The sequence below is a fragment of the Zosterops lateralis genome (assembly GCF_965231275.1).
Source record: "Zosterops lateralis genome assembly, chromosome: 2".
Lineage (NCBI taxonomy): Eukaryota > Metazoa > Chordata > Aves > Passeriformes > Zosteropidae > Zosterops > Zosterops lateralis.
This window is the reverse complement of record NC_139763.1, coordinates 76,093,507-76,115,557: the sequence shown is the minus strand read 5'-3', so window position 1 is coordinate 76,115,557 and position 22,051 is coordinate 76,093,507. Positions and strand designations below refer to the sequence as shown.

The following is a 22,051-nucleotide window of genomic DNA, read 5'->3' as shown; positions in this document are numbered from 1 at the left end:
TACTATTTTTATTTTGGATGTTTTTCTCTGCAGTGCTGACTTCATACATTTGTTTTCTGACTTCATACAAGTTTTTTTTACTTATGGACTGTAAGAGAAAACCAGTTGTTTTGTTTGTGATCTGTTTGGTTTGGGGACTTTCATAAGCCCAAACTGACTTCTCAATTTTGAGTGAACTGAAAAAATGAAAAATGAATATTCACTCTACAGCTGTCAGGTAAATTGAAAATAGGAATAATGAAAGCAAAATTTCTGTACCCTAGCAATTGAACACTGCAGATTTTGAAAAAAAAAAAAAAAAAAGAAAAAAAAGAAAAAGAAATGCCAACACCGTTATTCAATCTACTGTAAATGTGGTCCATACTGATATTTAATGAACTGCATCCCACTGTGCTATGGTTGCAAAACTTGAGCTGACCCCAAGAGATAAAAATATTTCTTCAATTCCATATATAATTACAAAACCAGCAATACTTCAAGTAGAATTTGACAGATTTCAATGAAAGCATTTTGCACTTATCCAATAACGTGTCTTACATATTGCAAAGTATTACATTTTGCTCACATCTTCAAATAGGCTGCCATGATTTCAAATGGATTTCTTTAATAAACTAGACAGCATGCATTTTTTATTAATAATGTTTTTATTACACAGTTGAGCCCTGGGTTAAAGAAAAATATATTTATATATAATATCAAAGAAAAGTTGCAGATTTTATGGAGCTTTGTGCAGAAGAGTCTCCAGAGTGTAGCAGCACCACCAGCATTCAGTTTGCAGTGCAACAGATGTAAACAATACAGAAAAAGTAAATAGACCTTCAAAAAGTTACTGATTTCATAAAGACCATATGATATCAATTCTTCAAAACAACATAGGAGTAGAAAGATTTTCATTTAAATATAAACCAATATTATATCTAAGAACAATACATTTGGATTTTAGTATTAAAGTTTTATGTCCAGATAAAACCAAAACTGTAGAAGCTAAAAAAAGCATGACCTGCCTTTTCAGTCTATCAGAACAATAAAAAGTCCTACATAGATTTTAAATAGGAGGTTGTAGGGCCTGTTAACAAAAATGTACCATTTTGTCACCTGAATTCAGAGTTAGGTCCCAGCTACTGAGAGTTCAGCATCAGCTTAAGACCATGCACACTACCAGGGACTGTGAAATGAAATGAATCTATAAAACTTTGTACTTATTTGTGAGAAATCCTAACTCCATGTGACACAAACTTTCTCACTGGCTGACAGTGTTACTCAGTCCATAGCAGGAATTCTTTACAAAACGGAGGCAAACATAAAAGGATTATTCTGAAATTGTTCCGGAAGGAAGAGCCAAAGGAAAAATCGCAAATGCTACAGCATGGAGACTGCATATTATCTTTGTAATGCTCTATGGAAACAGATATTTGCACTAGAATCAAGCAAGACTGCACACTGTTTGATTACCTTTCCACAGACAGACTAGCTGCTACGCACACGGGCACAGGAGCTGCCTCTCTTAGACAAACAGGATGTGGGAGGAGGTGGCAGAATATGGTTAAGATCTGAAAACTAGATCCTTGAGAGCACTATAAACCAGAGAACTCCAGAGAATTGCTAAGACTTCCACTTAACACCCCCAGCACTGGCATGATGCATGCAGGCCTGAAACATTTTGCAGCAAAGGATTTCTTTATGAGGAGCTGTCTGAGGTATTCATTTTTCAGTTTAGAAGTTACCAGAATTATCATAAGGACAGAGACTGTAATCACTAAAGGATAACACAGATCATAAAAGAGTAACTCATAATTTACATATTTAAAATTAGACAGAATCAGCTGCTGACCCAATACTGACTGAGTGACCTTGATGGATTTATGAGACACAATGCTAGGTATTGTATTCCTCAGTCAAATGTTTCTTTGCATAGGGGACAGCGTCCACACACCAGATCTAGAGGGGAGCACACATGAAGACATTCCCTCTCATGTTCTCTGTAATATTTCTTTCTCCTCTGTCAGCCACAAGGGAGAAAAGCCATGATTGTTTTATACACTATTCCTTCTCTTCTCTACTAGAAGTCAAATATGGATTCATAGAGTATGAATGTAAAGATACTAGTTAATACTGAAAAGACAGACCTCAAGCCACAGTGGCAATACCAGCTTCCTTACAGCTTGACTACTTTTGGCAAAGATGCCTAAAAATTGACAAATTTGAGAAACTAATCAGTGTACTGAGGAAATTAGTTCTAATTAAGTTATCTGAGTACCTGAACATTCACAACACAAAACCTGTAAAACAGATTAGCAGTTTATTTACTGTTCATTATTAAGTGGTGAGTAGCAGCTGAAATCACACTAAATTAATAAGGTCACAGTTACAGTAAATTACTTTTTTACAAATTAACACAATCAGACAATGTTTAAAATTGCATTTTTCCCAGTCTTGGGAACAAGGTGAAGATGGGATCTACACTTAGCCTCCATTTTCCTCAGGAAGTAAAAATGGCATGCATTGACAAACAAATGCACAGAATATGCATATACCTCACATGAGGCACACATGGATGTCTCTCCAACAGCTCAGTGAGGAATACAGAGACTGAATACCTAATTTTTTTTTTTCATAGAATCATAATTTGATTGAACCATAAATTGCTTGGAAAAGACTTCTGAAGGTCATCTAGTCCAACTAACCTGCACTGATCAGGGACGGCTTTTTCTTAGCAAGAGCCACATGGAGGAACTGTTAAAAAAAGTCAAATCTGGCAATATATCAGACTGCTTGCTGACACAGGACTAAGCTGTGGCTTCAGTTACACGGACATAAGGGAAGGCAGGATGGAGCCCCATCCAGTGCACACTGAAACAAGAGGATGCCCTTCCACATTCACCAGCAAGACGTGGAGCAATTACTTCAGCAGGGAGTAAGGAGGAGTCTTAGCGCACTATCCAACACTCCTTCCAGCCTCTCTGCCTTATCAGTCATTTACAATGACCCTCCCTTCTATTGCACTGTGTTGGTACACCTAAGAGGAAGATTATTCGAGAAAGCGAGGCAGGGCTGCAGCTCCTTCATCTTCCCTATGACACTCAGTACATGGTTGGTGATGCACCTGGCTGAACATGGATGATTTCACCCTTTACTCCTGCTGTGTCTGGCCCTACAACGCATTAACAAAAAACCCAAAACATAAAAACTGCTGCCACAACAACAAAAAAGTAACATTTTTAGTTCATCTCTTTTCTTTATTTTGAACATTAAACGAGGCTGCATAGTCAATTCAACTTTGTACCTAATGTGATTTTGAAATTCTTTTAAAAAAACCTATGTTTCAGGTTCACCCCACATGTTCAGTGATCTGACAGTTGGGGGGGGGGCGGTTTGTTTTGTTTTTTTGGGGTGTTTCTGTTGGGTATTTTTGTTTGTGTGTTTTGTTTTGTTTTGTTTCTTGTTTTTTTTTTCATGTTCTGGCAAAAGCCAAAATGAAAATATCTCTGATTTTTTCTTTATTTCTGAGTACTTTCCTTTGCGCTACTTTAAAAGCATATATTTAGTGAAAATTCCGTGAGACCAGTGCTTTGTTTTGAATACAGTAAATGTGGGGATTTGAGAGATTCTAGAAATCTTCAGCTTCGAGTATTGCCAGTGTATTCTCAATTTTCTTCTTCTGAGCCTCAGATGTCAGCATCAGCCAGTCAAAATTTACCAGCTTTTTTAACAGAAATGCTGTGCATATGTGCAGGAAAAACTGGACACTCCCATGTGAAATGATTCAGCAACCATTATGGGTAAGAACTCTTTGTTAGTGTCCATCATAAGCAAGCAGAGTATCTTGCATGTCTCTGACAGAGCTTCAGCCAAGCCCCCAGTGGGAGCTCCCTGGGTTTCTTCGAGTCAGCTCTTTCACCAGGCCCACTCATGCTCTGTGAAAAGCTCTGCCAGCTGCTGCTGCATGCACAGGAACCCCTGTCAAAACCAATTTAGAAAACTGCCTGGCTTCATGTGCTGGCATCGGATCCTCTATCTTATCTGGCAATTTTAAACAATTTTTAAGTGGAAAGAACATCAAGTCAACAAGATAATGATAAAACTCTGGAGTTCATAGTGGTTTGTCTCTTAAGAATAGGCTTTGCTTTAGCCATAGTAAACGTAAAATAAAAATAAAAAAGTCTACAACACTGATTTATAATAAACAGCTGAAGGAAATGCTTCTCTCCCGAATTTGGAAACAGAAGGGAAGCATGAGGTGACTAGGCTGGGTACTTCCCTAGAAAAAAACAAGGCAGCTCACGGTATTTTTGTTCTGGTTTGGCCAAATATCTTTGAAGGTACCTTCAAATGCCTTTTTGAAATTGATGCGCTAGCAATTCATTGTCAAAACTGCAATGGCATGTACTTAAATTTGCAGTCCCTGTAAAAGCATATATAGAAATGCATTCTGTCTCACTTCTGATAAGAAAAACGTGACACTTTTTCCCTAAGCCTAAGGTAGGCTTTAAAAGCAATCTGCCTTGACAAGGTTTAACTTCAGGTCCTGCAAGGGTTGGTGATGGCACAAAAGATAGCAGGACAATCAGGAAATGGCACAATCACTGGAGACAAATCCTGAGACAAGATCCCTGTACAAAAATAAAAAGGAGCTCCTGCAAGCCTTGAAAAATATCCTGCACACATTGATAAAAAAGCCTTTAAAGTAATTCTTCAAAAAATAAAGTGAACTGACATAGCAAGTCATTATGATTTCTTCTTCGTGACCTTCCTCTATATCCTTATGCAGTAGATGAAACCAAACCCAGGGAACAAAAGTGCAAAGTAACAAAACCAGAATAATAGCTTTCCCTGTTTTGTTCCAGGGTTTCTTTGGAGAAGAGACTGCTATTTAACTCCCATGCCACTGAAGTCAGGCAAGCATGTGAAAACTGCGATATTTGATTTTTATACAGGACATCACACTGTCATCTTGTGTAATTCTTTGTTCCCCAAAACTGGCTATTCATGTGCCCTGTTATTTTACCTCAGGATGTCACATAGCTCTCAGTCTGCAAAAACAGTGGCAGCTCTGAGCAGGAAAGCAGACAGGAGGTAGGACAGCACAGACATCAAGGCCACAGCATTTTAAGGATGGCTGCACCCTGGTAAGGATCTCCAGTCTTTGCTCACATGCAACAGTGGCTGTGGGTGGCACTTCTGCCTCTCCAAGCTGCCAGGGCTCAACCCTTACAGTGAAACTAAAGGTGTTTACATATAGTGATACTGCCTGAAGGAAAATATTGTCAAATGCATGAACACTTCCCAGGAAAGGATTACTATGTGTGCTGTGACTGGTTAGGAGACTGGGGAAAGAGAGGCTAAACAGCCACACTGATCTACTTCTCATCCTCCTTTGTTTGCCAGTGTGGGAAAAACACAGGTACAGGATTCAGTCCTCAGATGCATGCTCGATTATAGCATGAGGTTCCTCTGTAGTACACACAAGTTTACTTCTGGAGTGATCCTTGTTTCTATGTTGTCAGGCAGCCAAGAGAATTACTCATTTCTCAAAGTCTGTATGGAGGCAGGCTGTATGTGTGGAGAGGGGGCTTTACCAAGTCAAGTCCAAGAACAGACTTCAGACACTCTGACATTGCTCGAGGGTTCTGCAAAGATGGGGTTGTCACTGCACCCATTTCTCAGAGGTGCCACTCAAGACAACCTAAGTATATTGTAAACAGGGTATGCACCCATAGAGAACTGACTCTGGAGGTTCCAATGTTTGCACATGCTAATCATGTCACAGCAGACCACACACATACTAGGAGCAGCCAGATCACTACTATATATGATACAAGAATTTTATATTTGGATTAATTTAATTTTCCAGGATCCTATAAATGACAAGAACTGGTGAGAAACATATATCATGTCAATAAGCTCTCCTGGGTGACAAGTATTAATTCCAAACAAAAATAAAACCAAGCCTGTTCACGTACAGAATAGTTTTCTTCCGTTAAGAGGATGAAAAAACCAAAGAATCCCTTTCCCCTTCTCACAATTTTAAAGACATCTTATGAGAGTAGCAGTAATACATGCATACCTGGGGGTTTGGGAACCCCAGGTCACACCATATGGACAGCGAGGAAGCAAACCAGCATCCCCCTGTGCTGACTGCCAAACATTCAGAAACCTAACAAAGCAATGTGAATGTGGCTAATGGAGCAAGGGAACCAACTTACAACCTGATCTACAAAGCGAGACAGTGCCATAACTTTGGGGCTTTCTATCAATTTCAAACCAGCAAATTCTCTGTAGGCCTCTGCAAGGAGGTCTTAAACCCTTTTATTGATATCTGGATGTGTGAGTGAAATCACTCCTATCAGTCATTATCCCTGCTGTGGTATCACGATTAAGAAGCTGTTGGTCCATCTCCACGAAGAATCTCAAGGCATTATCACCCCCTACTTGCTGTTCTCACTCAGTGTTACTGCCACTGGTTTGTTAAGGCAAAGGATTTATCTTTCAAGAAAAATGGATCAAAAATTAAGGGCAGAACAGTACATAAGGTGTTTCTAGGTCCCACAGTACTTCAGTGATCAACATTCTATGTATCTATTTTTATTCCTTCTCTCTAACCAGACTGAATCTCTGCTTCATCCTCAGTCCACTTTTTCTGTGAGTCACATCAGATCAGAAATACATTCAACTATGAGAAAAATCTTTTGCAACTGATCCAAGAAGAAACAATAAGAGAAACCCCTGCATATTACATTTGGAGCCTTTTTAAAAAACAAACAGAAACAATGCGAGACACTGAAAAACACTGACAGGTTTCCTTATGGCCTTGTTTAGAAATGTACTGCAGCTGAAGTCACTTGTAGGATATCCTGTGGGTGACACATAACATAGTCAGTATGAGAGAAAAAGAAACTGGACACTTGAATACAAGGCTTTGTTCTGTATTTTTGCTACGCAATCTGTAACTACATCAGTTACCCCTCCATCTCTACCAGTGCAAAGGATTTGTTTGGTTTGTCTCAGTTTATGGACACTAACTGAACATCCTAACTTTGAGTACTGTACACAAGCCCCTTACTACAAGGAAAAAAAAAAAAAAAAAAAAAAAAAAAAAAAAAAAAAAAAAAGAGGTGCTGAGGCACATCCAAAGAGAAATAAAGCTCAGGAAGGGTCTAGAGCACAAGTCTCATGATGAGTGGCCAAGGGAACTAGGGATGTTCAGTCTGGAGAAGAGGAAGCTCAGGGGGACTTTATCACTCTCCACAACTCCCTGAAAGGAGGGTGTAGCCAGGTGGGGCTTGATCTCCCAAGTAAACAAGCAATAGGACAAGAGCAGGTCTCATTAAGCAAAATCAAGTGAGATCTTGATTTGATATTAGGAAAGACTTCTTCACTGCAGAGGTTGCCAAACACTGGAACAGGCTACCCAGGGAAGCATTTGAGTCACTACACCTAGAAGTATTTAACAGATGTGTAGATGTGACACTAAGGGATATGGTTAGTAGTCGGCTTGGTGGTGCTGTGTGGACTCAATCTTAGGGTCTTCATCAAACTGAACATTTCTATGAGTCTTTGATTCTATTCCAAACTCATCATTGAATTCCTAAGCATTTCATTCAACCCTGTATTAATTCATGTGAACTGTGTGCCAGGCCTTGCTACAAGAAGTGCTGATGGTAGTTTTGTCATCAATTTTAGTACAGCAAAAGTCAGGATGGCTATTTTTCAAGTTTTTCATGGACCTAGTGCTTAATAAATAGTTTTACAGAGTCTCAACATCATCAAGTCCCAAGGCACAGCAGTGCTATAATACATTGGCAGGAAGTTTGAACAGAAGGTAAAAGTGTGTCCTCCTGCACCATCTCCAAATACACAGAGCTCTAATTAACAAAGCAGAAACATGGGATGTTGGCCTTCACAGCGTGGGATACAGATCAGAAAGGAAACATGAAACTGAACATTACTCAAGCACAATAGGAAGCTCGAGATCATGTAGAATTCATTCACTACCAAAAATACTAGAGCCAAACCCAAACTCCCAAAAGAAAGTATCTCCAGTTTCACACTGTAAACAGGACACTTCCTTAGCTTTTTAAACAGGAGACTGATTTGAAACAAACTGCCAAACAACTCTACGCAATCCAGTATTTCAGCCAAAAGAACCTCACCGGAAGCAGGGATATAGGTTCTTTCTTTTTTCCAAAATGTGGTATCATGTAATCAAACTCATAAATACAATAGCAGGAATTTTGGAGGCAATTCTTGAATGCAGCTTGAACCAACAGACTAAAAGATTAGTACTAAATTTCCCTGCATTAGTGAGCAAATTCTTACTACAGAGAATGCCAGCACAGAGCCTTCAGGATAATTCTTAGGACTCCTTTAGTATCTTGATATCAGATCCCTGCAGGTGCACAAAAGGCAAAGCAAGCCAGGGGAGCCCTTATTTGGGGTTAGGATCATGTTAAAAACTTTGAGAGTTAATTCAAGGTTTCTCAGCTGGGTAAGCAAAACTGAGTGCAGCTACACAAGGAATGGAGGAGGATGGGAAGGAAAAGGGACACAGCTGGGCCCACAGATGTTGAGAACTGGACTCCATGTTCCTGCTACTGCTGCACACAGAGAAAGGGGGAGATTGGTAAAGAGGAAGAGAAGAATGGAAGAGATAGGAAAAGCAAGCACTAATTCTTAGGACCAGTGTGTTCCACCCATCACCACTCCCCTCTCAGCTGGAGTAAATGCCATTGTGGAATGGTTGAGGATGGAAGTAACCTCAAGAAACCACAATTACTGCTCTGGAGACAAACAAGGAGATGGTATTTTGAGGCCTTTGGGACTCTGGTATCATATGCAGATGCCTACCCTGTGTTCAGTGTCAGTCCTGTAAGATATTTTTAATCATTTTTAAAGAGATCAGTCTGTCATTTGTTGCAGATATATTTTAATATTATCCAGACTATCCACAGGAAAAGCATAGATATGTTTTATAGACACATGAAACACATAAACTCGTGCATCTTTTGTACATATAGTATATTAGAGGTATTAAATAAAAGTCTTTCCTTGTCCTTCTAAGTTACAGCCCCCAAATGAGTTTCTTGCTGTATAAATAATATACATTTTATAGCTATGTTTATTTTATGTAATTGTTACACACAGTCTAAAGAAGAAGTGACAGAAATATACTGTAGTGAATTTGTATATTACTTTGTTCAAGAAATTTCTGCCTTAATAATCCTTTTTCTAGTAAGTTCCTTTTCAATTAATAAAGAATTTAATAATGTGAAAATTACTTTCAGAGCATCAACTAGCAACCTGAAAATGTGACAGACATTATTAAACATAATTACTTTCAACCCGAATTCCATAAATTACATAGCTACCAACATCATGCAAAGACCTTAACTAGCTTGAATAGTTAGGCTTAAATATTGATCTAATATATCACTGCTCAACTAGGACTTTAAAGAATTATATTAAACCTGGGGTGTGGGACGGTTTTTTGTACTCTAAAATAAATTCCCAGTTTATGATTTTAAGGCTGATTTGGAACCAACTATATCAAGTGTACTTAATCTCACTTCCTTGTGCTTCTGTCCTTAATTTATGTATTCTGTACAATTGTTTCGACAATGCTCTCAGGCACACGGTGTGACTTTTGGGGATGACCTGTGCAGGGCTAAGAGCTGGACTCAATTATCATTCTTAGTCCCTTCCAACTAAACATATTTTGTGATTCTGTGATAGGTGAATATCCATTTTACTATATTAGATGATATTTAAAAAATAAAAAATATACTTATTCTGCAAATGCATGTACAAAAGACGCATGCCTACGATATATATACTCATTTTGATAGACTAAATACAACTGATAAAAACAGAGCAATAAAGCCTGTAGAAAAGCCAAAGTTATGGATGCCTTCTTTGCCTCAGTCTTTGATAGTAAGACCAGTTTGCTTTGGGTATCCAGCCTCCTGTTCTGGAAGAGAGGACAGGGAGCAGAATGAAGCCCCCACAATCCAAAATGAAATGGTCAGTGACTTGCTACACCATTTAGACACAAGCCTATGGGGACAGATGGGATCCACCCAAAGGTCCTCAGAGCTGGCAGAAGTGCTCACTCAGCCACATTCCACCATCTACCAAGAGTGCTAGCAAATCTGGAAGGTCAGTAAATGTGACACCCATCTACAAGAATGGCCAGAAGGAGGACACAGGGAAACACAGGCCTGTCAGCCTGACCTCAGTGCAGGGGAAAGTCATGGCACAGCTCAACAGCAGAGTGTCAGATAAAAGACACATATCACACAGAAAATGGATGAATTCCACAGGATCAGGCCCAGTCAGCATGGCTGTAGGAAAGGCAGGTCCTGATTGACCAACCTGATCTGCTTCTGTGACCAGATGAGCCACTCAGTGGAGGAGGGAAAGGCTGTGGATGTTGTCTGCCTGGACTTTATGTAGTGGGTTTACCTTGGCTGGACACCAAGTGTCCATCAAGTCTCTCTACCACTCTCCTTCTCAGTGGGACAAAGGAGAGAAAATAAGATGGAAAACAACTTGTAGCTTGAGGTAAGGCACTTTACTAAAGGAAAAAAAAAATTGGTGTGTATAAACAGGGAGAAAAAAGTTTATTCTCTACTTTCCATCAGGGGGTGATATCCAGTCACTTCCTAGGAAGCAAAGTTGCAGTACACGTAATGATTGCTCTGGAAGGCAAACACTGTAAAATAACAAATGCCCCCCCATTCCTCCTCTCTCCCTTAGCTTTTATATCTGAGCTGATGCCATATGGTATGTAATATGCCTTTGGTTAATTTGGGCCTGGTCGTGTCTCCTCCTCCTCTCCTCCTTTCCCACTCCCAGCCACTTGATAGGGGCAGAATGTTAGAGAGACAGCCCTGATGCTGTGCTAGCAGTGCTCAGCAGTAGCCACAACACTGCTGTGTCATCAACACCTTTATAACTACCAATGCACTGTGAGGACTGATGTGGGGAAAATTAACTCCATCTCAGTCAGTCCCAAGACACTTTAAAGATTCTGACACAGAATTATCCTGCAGAAACCAGGCACTCATGGCTCAGAGACATGCACTATTTCCTGTATAAAAGACTGCCCAGTTGTCCAAGTCCAGAGAGTGGTGCTGAATGGAGTTACATCCAGCTGGTGGCTGCTTGCAAGTCAGCTCAGCAGAGCTCAGTATTGGGGCCAGTCCTATTCCATATCTTTATCCATGCCCTGGATGAGAGGAGCGAGTGCACCCTCAGCAAGCCTGCAGATAAAACCAAGTTGGGCAGGAGTGTTAGTTTGCTGCAGGGTAGGAAGGCTCTGCAGAGGGATCTGGACAGGCCAGATCAATGGCCCAAGGCCAATTGTATGAGTGCTGAGTAAACAGCTGGGCTTGATGATCCTGGAGGTCTTTTCTGACCTAAACAATTCTACGAGTCCTAGTTTTGCAAGTACTTGGCACACTTGGTTCATAAAAAAATACAGTTATTTTTACTCACTTCATTTACATATAAGCTATTCAGGCTTTCTTATTACACTGTACGACTTGAACCCCTTGACTTGAACAGAATTATGAAGATAGTCAAAGGCAATCACATTGTGAATATTATTGCACTAATGATCCCCAGTGAATTTTCTATTTATGCCTATTCCTAGATGTTTTATGAAACACAACATCTCTGTAGCACAAGAGTAGAAAAAAAATCCCATTATTTTACATTTTCAGCACTGTTCAGTTTCTACAAATCAAAGAAATACAACTACCAAGTTTTCTCTTCCAGCCCTTTAAGAATTAGCTGGCCTAATTCAGTTTCATAGTAATACTTAAAAAAGCCCCAAATGAAAACCAAGAAGTTTCAAGAGACTGTCTGAAGAATTTATAGTGACTTCCACCATGATATACATCTGCCTGATAAAACATATTTCAAGTTCCTTTAGAGAATTTCTCTATGCAGCTTGCTGCTGAGTCAGGGTTGGAATTCTCATGCAATATCCTTTGATATTTCAGTCCAAATTGTTAATTATACAGATAAGAGACATCATCAAAGTCAGATAATTGTAGACCAAAATGCATTACTGCAGGGAAATTATTAATGTGGGGGTTTTTTTAATTGATGAAGCCTGAAATACACATTTCTATACAAAATCTAGAAAACAGGGAAATAAAGCCTATAGAAGCCAATTTATTTTGGCCATTTTATGGTCGACACAATTTAATGTTACCAGAGTCCTCTAAAAAAATGTATACAAGCCTATTATAGAAGAACTCAATAAGTGCATTCCAAAAGTGATGGTCTATACCACTGGTGATAACAGAGACATTTCATAGAATCATGGAATGGTTTGGGTTGAAAGGAACCCAAGGTCCTTTGAGGGTCATCTAGTTCCAACCCCTCTGCCATGAGCAGGGACATTTTGCACTAGATCAGCTTGATGAAATCCTTGAACAGACCCCTCTGGGCAACCTGTGCCAGTGCCTCACCACATCCACAGGAAAGAATTTTTCCTAATACCATAAAATCACAGAATCGTAGAATGGCTTGGGTTGGAAGAGAGCTTAAAACATTTAATCTAAACCTACCCTTTTTAAAAAAAACAGCCAGTCAAACAACCAAAAAACAGAAAACAACACAATCTTCTCCCAAGAACAGACACTTAACATTTATTTGGTGAGAGAATATCACCCAAACCACCATATACTTTTCCCTGTGATTAGGCATCAGCCAATACAGGAAGGAAGAGGGGAGAGTTAATGGCACACATCCATTTGGACTGGCCTTTAAAGAGGCAAAAGCTGCTGGCAGTTCCCCAGAATTATAAAGTACAGTTTTTTCTTTGCATTTTGGTGGTGCACAAGCAAAGCAAAGTTTGAAAATTCCTTTTTTTTTGGATTCATAATGAAAACCACAAGAGCACAGAATCTTATCTCGAGTCATCTGATGTTATGGTTTCAAATCCACATCAGAAGATACTGATTCCATGGCTTTCAGTTGTTTACATACTGAAATGACCTGCCACTATGCTGTCTGTTCTGTTCTGTCTTTTCTTTAAACTCTGGAGTTTGAAGTTTAAAATATGTATGGTGATGCTTAGTCTGAAGATACAGACTAGGCATACTTTCTTAGACTAAGCAGATGTTTGTGCAATAACTGATAAGAAAAAGCATGTGATGTTTAATTTAGACATTATATAGTAAATTATATTATTTAGCACTTTTTATCTTCTACTTTTCATCTCCAAGTACACATAAACAACCAAAATAGGAGAAACAAAATACCAGACTTCTTGTAATTAGGCATTATTACCTGCATCCTGCAAACTGGGAAACTGAGTCAAAATGTAACAATGGAAGCATCTGGAAGACCTCTGTGTTATTCCGATGAACTTCAAGGTACTTAACTTAATATCATTAATAAACGCTCTAAGTGAATACCAGTACTTGTGCTATAAATGTCGCTGGCACCTCCAGGACACTTTACAAAATTGATTAGTGCTACACTGGACTGCTGAGTCATCAATGACCCTCCTTCAACTAGGACAAGAGGATGTCTTGTAAGCAAGTTATTTATATTCTTAATATCTTCAGCAGAAAGTACAGTCTGGTTAGGTTTGATAGTCATTTAATGGCAATTTTTTGTATGTGCTGCCCTCATCTATAGATTTCTTATCAGATCAACTTCAGTCTTAAGTGAGAGCAATTACAAATAGGCCAACTTCTTTTAGTCTAAAAGAAGAAAGGCAGTATTGAATCATGCACACTACAAAGGTTTGTTTTGGCCAGAAGCAAGACCAAGCCTCCATATTAAACTCTGTGTATGCAGTATCACTAGTTTATCCTGCTTGGAAGCAACAGAAAACTAGAACTCAAAAGAATATATATATATATTTTTTAATAAAACATACAGTGGTTTTGGACTTCCCAAGATTATTTTTGAAGCTAAATGGGCCTCTTTCCTCTTCAGTATCTCTTTTAATTTCACAACCTAATAATCATGATCATCAACCCAGAACACAATAAAAACTACTTTTTATCTTTGCTGTGTGTTTTGAGAGACTGTTGTAACACATTTACCCTAATGTATCATGTGCTCTCTCAGATCCCATTTTGTATTGTCATGTCTGCAAATATTTACAAAGCAAGAAATAATGTCTGACTCAGCAACACAGCTCACATGTCTTTCATGCTGTTCCATATCATTGCTTCAGACCAAAACAACACAAAAACACCACTGCAAATTATGAAAGACAGAAATACTATTAGTGGCCTGCAGCCAACTGTGGTCTAAGCATTTGCTTGTGAGCTCATCACATGCATGCAACATTTGGAACATTGCTCAAAACCTTTGGTTGCACTAATATAGACCCTCAGTCAAGAAATTCAAGCAACAGTTTCATCTGAGTAAAATCAGGGGGATCAGCAGCTGATACGCTTTAAATGTTGCAACCCCACATCCAGCTCCACCAGGCCACACTAGAACACATGGTCCTTTCCAGAGAAAAATCAACAGGATTCCCAAGCACAGGCAGAGAGCAGGGCTGCAGCATGCCAAGGGTCTGCATGTGGTCTTCATCAAAGTCTGTGACTTCTTCACTACATCCATAACATCCACTCAAGAATCTCAGAAGTGTCTGACTTTAGCATGGGCACATTCACTGTAGGCTGCATGTCCCACTAGCACATGTCCCAGCAAGGATGGGATGGGTAAGGTTGGATGTAATTACATATAGATCTGCCACCTTCCAACAGCCCCAGTCCACCTGGTACCCACAAAAATCAACCACTACAAGTTGCCTTGGATAATTTCAAAGGTACCAAAGCTTAATCAAATTGTAAAATTATCAGAACTAGGAAGACAGCAATTAACTAATCATTTCAGAGGCCTGTTCTCTTCATCACTCCAAGAAGCAATTTCACCACAGTAAGTCTTTTGAGGAGTAAAACACCCATCATATTGCCATGAATATGAAAACTTTATTTATATTAGGGGTTCATGATGTCTTCATTGACTATACAGAGAAGATCACAGCAATACACATTTTGATGTTATAAGTATATAAGTTTTCAGTGAAAACACTTGTTTGAAGCTTGAGCTGGATGGAAGCTTCCTTAGCTTAGTTCAGAGATGGTCTCAGTTCTATGAAGATGGCAGGATAAGAAGTCATGAAGCTTGATAAAACACAGAATAATTTTAAAGAATGAAACAGAAATAACAAATATATAGTTTTATTACAAACGCATACTTTTTTTTTTCCTTTAATGAGATTAAATTTGACTTTTGCATCAGAAAGAGCTGCAGTTCTGTCCTGCTTCCTGACTCAGCATTTCCATTCTAACAAAAAATCCTCCACCTTCTCTAAGTCTTCTTTCAGTGACTAGAAAAGGCATAAAAAATATTAAGTTCAATATGGCTGCAAACTTTAAACAAAAACATCTTCCTAAATCAACTGCAAACCCATTACATGCATTGTATACATACTGGAAAATAAACACTGGCAAATACAGTCTTGGAAATGACTCAAGTGACTGGGTTTTTTGAAAAGGGTTTATAAAATATGTAAATGCCGTCAACTGGGAGATGTTAACTTGAAGGCTGATGTTAACTCTGTTCATTTGCAAGGAGAACATCCTGCATTTCGCCGTGTGAGAAGGTACATGGCAACGTGCGAGAGCCAGTTCTCCCACGTGAGGCTGGAACACACCAGGCTCTGGCTCCCTGGACACAGGCCCATCACTCTTCCCGAACTGAAAGTGGTGGATTTTCGAGGTGAATCCCAGCAGCGCTATTTTACGCAGTGTCCCATTCCCTCCCCGTGGGGCCAGGGCACAGGGCCGCGTTCACTGGAGGCACCTGCGGCCCGCACTCCGCGGGCAGCGCCTCGGCCCTCAGGACATCCATCCTGCCGGCAGGTTCCGCAGGGAACCGCACCGGAGTTAGGGCTGAGAACACCCTTCCCACGGGGCGGGCGGTGTCCGGGAGCCCGCTGCCGCCCTGAGGGGCGCTCACCATCCCCGGCACCACAGGGGACGAGCTGGGGCAGTGCCCAGCAGCGCCAGGCGAGCACCAAGCCCTGGGCTCAGACCGCCGGTCGGGGCTGTCCCCCAGCCCGGCCAGCAGCACCCGACAGCCCCTCCAGGAGCTGAAGGCGGCGAGGCTGTGGCAGGGCCGGGAGAAGATCCCGCTCCCGCCAAGGAGCCCTGAGGCGACACTCGGCCCCGGGGAGCCCCCACAGCGGCCGGAGAGGCCACAGAGCCCCGCTCGCCCCGCTCCGGCACTACACGGGCCCGGGGGACCCAGGGCCAGAGCACCCCGCCTTGTCAGCGCCCTGCAGCCCAGAGGGGACGGGAGAACTCCTGGAAGTTGCCCCGAGAAGTTTGGGAGCGCCCGGGCAGAGTCGCCCCCTGTGCCCACAGCTGCCCACACGCCCCCGGAGCGGAGCCCGGGACCGAGCCCATGAGCGGGCTGATCCCCCCGGGCCGGACCCCGGGACCGAGCCCATGAGCGGGCCGATCCCCCCGGGCCGGGACCCCGCCCGCAGCCTCCTCCGGGCACACGGCACTGCTCCCGGGACAGGGCAGCGGCAGCCCCGAGAGGCTTCCCCCGTCAAAGCAGCCCTAGAGAATAAATAAAGCAGCAGGACACTCACCATCTCGCCTGATGTTGGAAGCCCGCAGGGCTTTTATAGATGCGCCCTGGGCCGGGGCGGTGGTGCCCTGCCGGCTGCAGAAGTTCGCACAGACGACGGCGTAGAGCAGGAGGAGGATGAGCAGTCGCATCGGGACCAGCTGCCGGCGGGACCGAGTCTCTGCGAAGAATCGGGCTCTCCTCTCCCGCCGAGGGCGCTCCCCTCGCTCCTGTTCTGTTCCCCCTCACCGCACTTTTTGGTTGTTGCGGGCTGCTGGTGTGTTTGGGGGAGCCGTGTGCGGGGAGGGGGGCGGGAGGGGGGAAAAGGCACAATCCCCGCAAAAAGAAAAAGCGCAGAATTCCAGAGCAGGCGAAGCAGCGCTCACCGCCGCCGCGTTACTCTCCGAGCCGCCTCAAAACTTCCTGCATGCTGAACTCTGGGCTGCCCTTCTGGGCCGGCCAAACTCGGCAGAGGTGCGGAGCTCCCGGGCCGGGGCCGCCGCCCACTCCCCGGGCCGGGCCGTGCCCCAGCAGCAGCAGCACCAGCAGCAGCAGCAGCAGGCGGGGGTTGCCGCACCGCCCGCACCGCCCGCACCGCCGGGGTCTGCAGCGCCGGGGCCGGGAGAGGAAAGGGGGCCCGGGGGAAGGGGGCGGGAGCCGTGCCCGGGCCCTCCCTGAGCTGGCGGCCGCGCCGTCTGCGCTCCGGGCGAGAAGGGGCAGGAGGGATGGAGCGAGGAGGGGGCTGGCGGGGATGCTGCGCTCCCGGCCAGTGGGGAGGACGGGAGCGCTGTGCCAAGGGCGCCCCGCCAGCACAGGGGACACGCACCCGCGGTCCCCTCACCCTCCAGCCCTCCTGGCCACGTAAAAGTATCGCTGGGACGAATGACTCAAATCTCCAAGCCGGTCAGACTTAGTGGGACAACTGGTGAATAACCCGCAGTTGTCCCTTGGAGAAATGTATGGGCTTCTTCTGTCATACCACTGTCCAAAGCCTTTCATAAAAAGTTAGTTCTTATTAATTTAGACCCTCATTAAGTTTGGTCTGCTATTAAAAGATTGTATTACTGCCTGCAAGAATTTAGGTCTAAACCAAAGGTATGTGAGGGTTGTGATCAGATTGCTGGTTTAATTCTCCTTTTCTTTCTGTTAGCCGCAATGAAAATAATCAAAAGGAAGGTGCAGGGAAAAAAGAAACAAAAAAATGCTCCGGTTTTAACAGTTTCCAATAAATTTTCCCCTACTCAGTTTATTTCTTACAACATTTTATGCAGTTTTAGCCAGTGTAACAAACTGTTACATGCTGCCAGATCTTTAACAACACGAAATATACGTCACTAGCAGAAGAATGTCAATATGAGGCTGTATCAGGAGTCTCTGATGAGGCCTGCTACACTGTGAGGACTGCCTCTGGCTGTGTGAAGCATTTTCTCCAAGAGCATGCTAGGATGACAATGGGACTGCAACATCTTGTATGTCTTAAGAAACCAGTAGGGTGCAATTCTGTTATGCATAATTCATGCTTCTTTATCCCTTTCATGTTCCCCAAAACTGACAGCGAACCTAATCCTGCTCCCATGTGGTAGATAATGGAAAGGCTCCAACAGTGCTTCATTTGTGAGCAGATGTGCCTATATTTTAGGTGCCCATTTCACGGGGGGGGGAACTGGGTGAACAGAGGGAAGGTGGCCAATTCAATCATCCTAATAGAAACACAAAGTCAGAGGACACAGAGTGAATGAGTATTGGGGAGCTTGGGAGATGTTCTCTATTCATCCAGTCAATGTGTCTGCCTCTCTCCAGTTACCTTAGAAGGAACTGCCAGTAAACACCAACAGAATCCCAGCTCCTCCGCTCTCTTCTGGCCTTTACCACAAGTCATGGTGGTCTTGCCTTTCTTAGTGCCTTCAGGCCCTCCTTCTCTTTTAGATTCAGGATGCTGGAACCCATAATTGGTTCTCTTTGGGGAAGTGGCCATTTTAAGGTGAAAGAGAAAGAAAAGGACAGATTACCTTCCAGCCAAAAGTCAGACAGAAGGTGTTTTGACAGTGTCTGAGCAGTTGTGCAATTCAGTCAAGAAATGGCACAATATCCAAGGCTGTGTCTCTTTCTGTATCCAAATTCAACCATATAAATTTGCTTATATAAAATTCATACATCTTCCCAAGACCTGCATCTAGAGACAGTCTCCCTGGCCCCATGCCTCCCTGGCTGCAAAGGTCCAACTTTAATAGAAGAGTAAAAGAGGCTTTTGCCTTAAACACTCCACAGCTGTTTGGCTGACCTGCTCCCTGGCTTAATAGAGACTATAAGTTTAAACATCCTCAAGCTGACCAGGGCGCAGAACCACAGAACTGAGGTTTACTCAGCTTTTTTTTTTTTTTTTTTGAGTACATACTCTTGTGGTATGTAAGATGAAATTCCTGTTTATATAGAAGAGATACCTGGTTGCTTAGAGAATTCTCAAGCTAAACAGCATGAGGCCTCATAAACTAGACAATGATGGAGACAGGCAAGTAGATTCCACCACCAGTGGCTTTGATACATACTAAGAGGAACCCTGTATATCTCCTATCATATGCTCATGGTACATTTCTGTTTCTCCCTGTACAAAGCATGAGATGATGCCACTGTTTTTAAAGCAAAAAATATTTCTGTAGCGAAACAGACAGTCTCTTTCTCAGGTCAGAAAATAGGGAATAACATCATGGGGTTCAAAACAGAGGTCTAGTTCTATGAATTATCAGATATTTATTTTAGCCCTAGTATCAAAAAAAAATGCCAGATTTTCCAATTTGATATGAAAGTGTGCAGAAAGATTTTGGGACAGAGAAGCAAAAGTAACATGCATTGGTAGACTGTTAGAGGAAAGGCCTGCGTTCCAATGACTTGCTACAGTTTCTTAGTTCACATTAAAAACCACTAGACCCACTAAAACCCAGAAAAGTATATTTATAATAAGATGTCATAGAATCCCTTTCAAAGAGAGAGAAGTTTGGATTATACTCAGACAGTTTTATAAGCATATCACTGGGTCTTTACTTTCTGGCAAACATTCTAGCACATTGGCTAACCTGCATTCTAAGCGTTTGGGATAATTTAAAGCATCAGGTGGCTTCTACAGGAAGACCCATAGCAAGTCAAAGGACACACTGATGTATAAGTGTGATAACATAGGTAATTACAGATTTGTCAGCTCAACTAGGATCCTAATAAAAGTCTTCATAGTTGATATGAAACTCAATTAATAGAAATTAAAAAGAAAATAATATAATTATTTTCAATCAACCTGGAAAATCGTATCATGCTGACTTGGAAGTCTGGTTGACAAGCAGGATAGCATCCAATTATGGCTTTCATAACATACCAATTGGTGCTGCATGATTTGAATCATATGAAATGAAAGGCATGCATATGAAATGTTTTCAAAACTTCTTAAGTGACAGGCTTAAAAATGTTTATGAAAAAGAGAAACATTATTAAATGGATTCAATTTAAGAGTGAAATGTAAATCTGACCCCTGGTACAGCTTGTGCTTTAAATTAGCCACTGGCAGCACTGCCCAGTACCTATGACATCTGCCTCACCTCATTTTAGTCCTCTGGAAGTGCCTGGTGTTAGGCAGTCACACAGGTTCTCATTGTTCATGGAGGCAATTGGATTCCCATCAGAGGACCCTCTAGCCCAGAGGCAGTCATGCTGGGGTGGTTTGGAAGGCCCAGTTTTTCTCCCCTGACTATGGAGAGAGTACAGGGAACAAATACATTCATAGTTATAGGATGGAGTACTTAATCCTAAAAAGCACTGATGCAGAAAAAAATGATGGGGCTGGATGATCAAGGAAGTCAATGGGCTGTAGCCATCTTTGTTATCATTTGTTGACTGGGAGATGACCCAGAGTTTGTCTATGGAGCACAAATGCACTTTTTTTCCAGAACATTTGAACTATGTTGATTAAGTAGCAAAACCCAAGAAAACTCTGTGACTTTTCTCTGGGATCCTTGAATATCTGTTTAAAGAAGGGAATATCAGTTTGCGTAGGGGCATTATACCTTATTCTGTTATTATTAGACTGCTGCCTCAGTTCCTATGAATAAAGTCTTAGAAAGGATCATAATAAAGTGAGTAACACTGAGAGGAAAACCACAGGGTTAGCTGGAGGTTGAGAAACATGCCACTCAGGGAAAAGCTTAAAAATCACAAGCCGTTTAGCTTGTCAAGGAGAAAATCAGAGGGGTCACAGCTACCTCCCGGAGGTAGGATATTGATTGTAGAAGGCTATTCTGTCTAGTGGACAATGACATACCAAGGTGAAAGCTGGAGATAGATAAGTTAAGGTTAGAAGTAAAAGGCACATTTTTCTCTGGAAAGCTATGGAAATATCAAAGTTCTTCACTACTGAAAATCTGAAAGGCAACATTTGATGTTTTCCCGAAATCAGTCAAGCAGTTTCAAGCTGTGCTTAGGAACTCTTGGGGTCTATTGATCACTTCTAGAAAGTCTGTAAAGGCAACAGAGGAAAGCATGTTTGTATGTTCTATACTACAAGCCACAGATAAATTTTAAGTGATTTTGCAGTTTCTTGGAAAATAACAACTAAAAAAAAAAAATTTACCTCCAAGAATTAATTCCAGGCACCGTGATTTCTGTTATAAAGAAGGGCAGCCAAGTGAGGGCAATGACCTCATCCCCCAGTTTATAATCTGTGAATAAGATATAAGAATGAGCAGAGGTGCACAGAGTAGGATGGAGAAACATCTCAAAATTGCTAAAATATGTCTTAAGTAAACAACTGTAACCATGATGGAAGACCGAAAGAATGTAAGGAAAATTAGACCAAAGCCATTATATGTCTGGAATTAGAAAACACAGGCAGAGTCATGAGTTACTAAGAAAATCGCCCCAGGGACCATGACATCAAGAAAATAAGTGCAGCACAGGGACCTATGGCCAGATTTATCACCTGAGCTACAGGCAGCAATTCAACAACACGCAAAGAAAATCCCCAGTGAAACTGATCACTTTAGGTGATCAGACCTATCAAACACAAGCCCAAGCACTGCTGCCTGGTATCACTACAAACAGAGCATTGATTTGTGGAACCTGTTAAAACACTGAACATTAGATCTGAGCCACAGACCTGCGAGTGGTGCTGGTGTTTGTCCTCCTCAAGCAACCAGCTGTGCAAGGTCACTTGTCTGGCCCATTCTTGAGAACAGCTGCAGGCAGCTTTGATTTATCCAGTCTTCTGATTTTCCTTCTTGTGCCTGCACTGCTACAGGATGCTGTGCCCTTCTCCCTTTCAGCGTTTATCTGCTTCTAGTCTCAACTCTTAAATTACTTTTGCTGGCTTTATGTAACTTTTGGATAGTTCTCCACTGCAAATGTTGAGACAAATATTGCACCAGCGTGCACATAGGAAGGGAGAAAAAAAAAA

General features: G+C 42.0%; 1 protein-coding gene across 4 annotated transcripts in view; it reads right to left on the bottom strand.

Annotated features, from left to right (window-relative positions):
- Positions 1-17,297, bottom strand: part of PDGFD (platelet derived growth factor D) — a 141,430-nt gene extending 124,133 nt beyond the window's left edge. For all 4 annotated transcript variants that reach the window (XM_083884808.1, XM_083884810.1, XM_083884809.1 and 1 more), the window contains exon 1: positions 16,640-17,297. In XM_083884808.1, coding sequence (XP_083740934.1) covers positions 16,640-16,769 — 130 coding nt within the window. In that variant the 5' untranslated portion in view covers positions 16,770-17,297. The remainder of the gene's footprint in view (positions 1-16,639) is intronic.
- Positions 17,298-22,051: the final 4,754 nt, after the last annotated feature.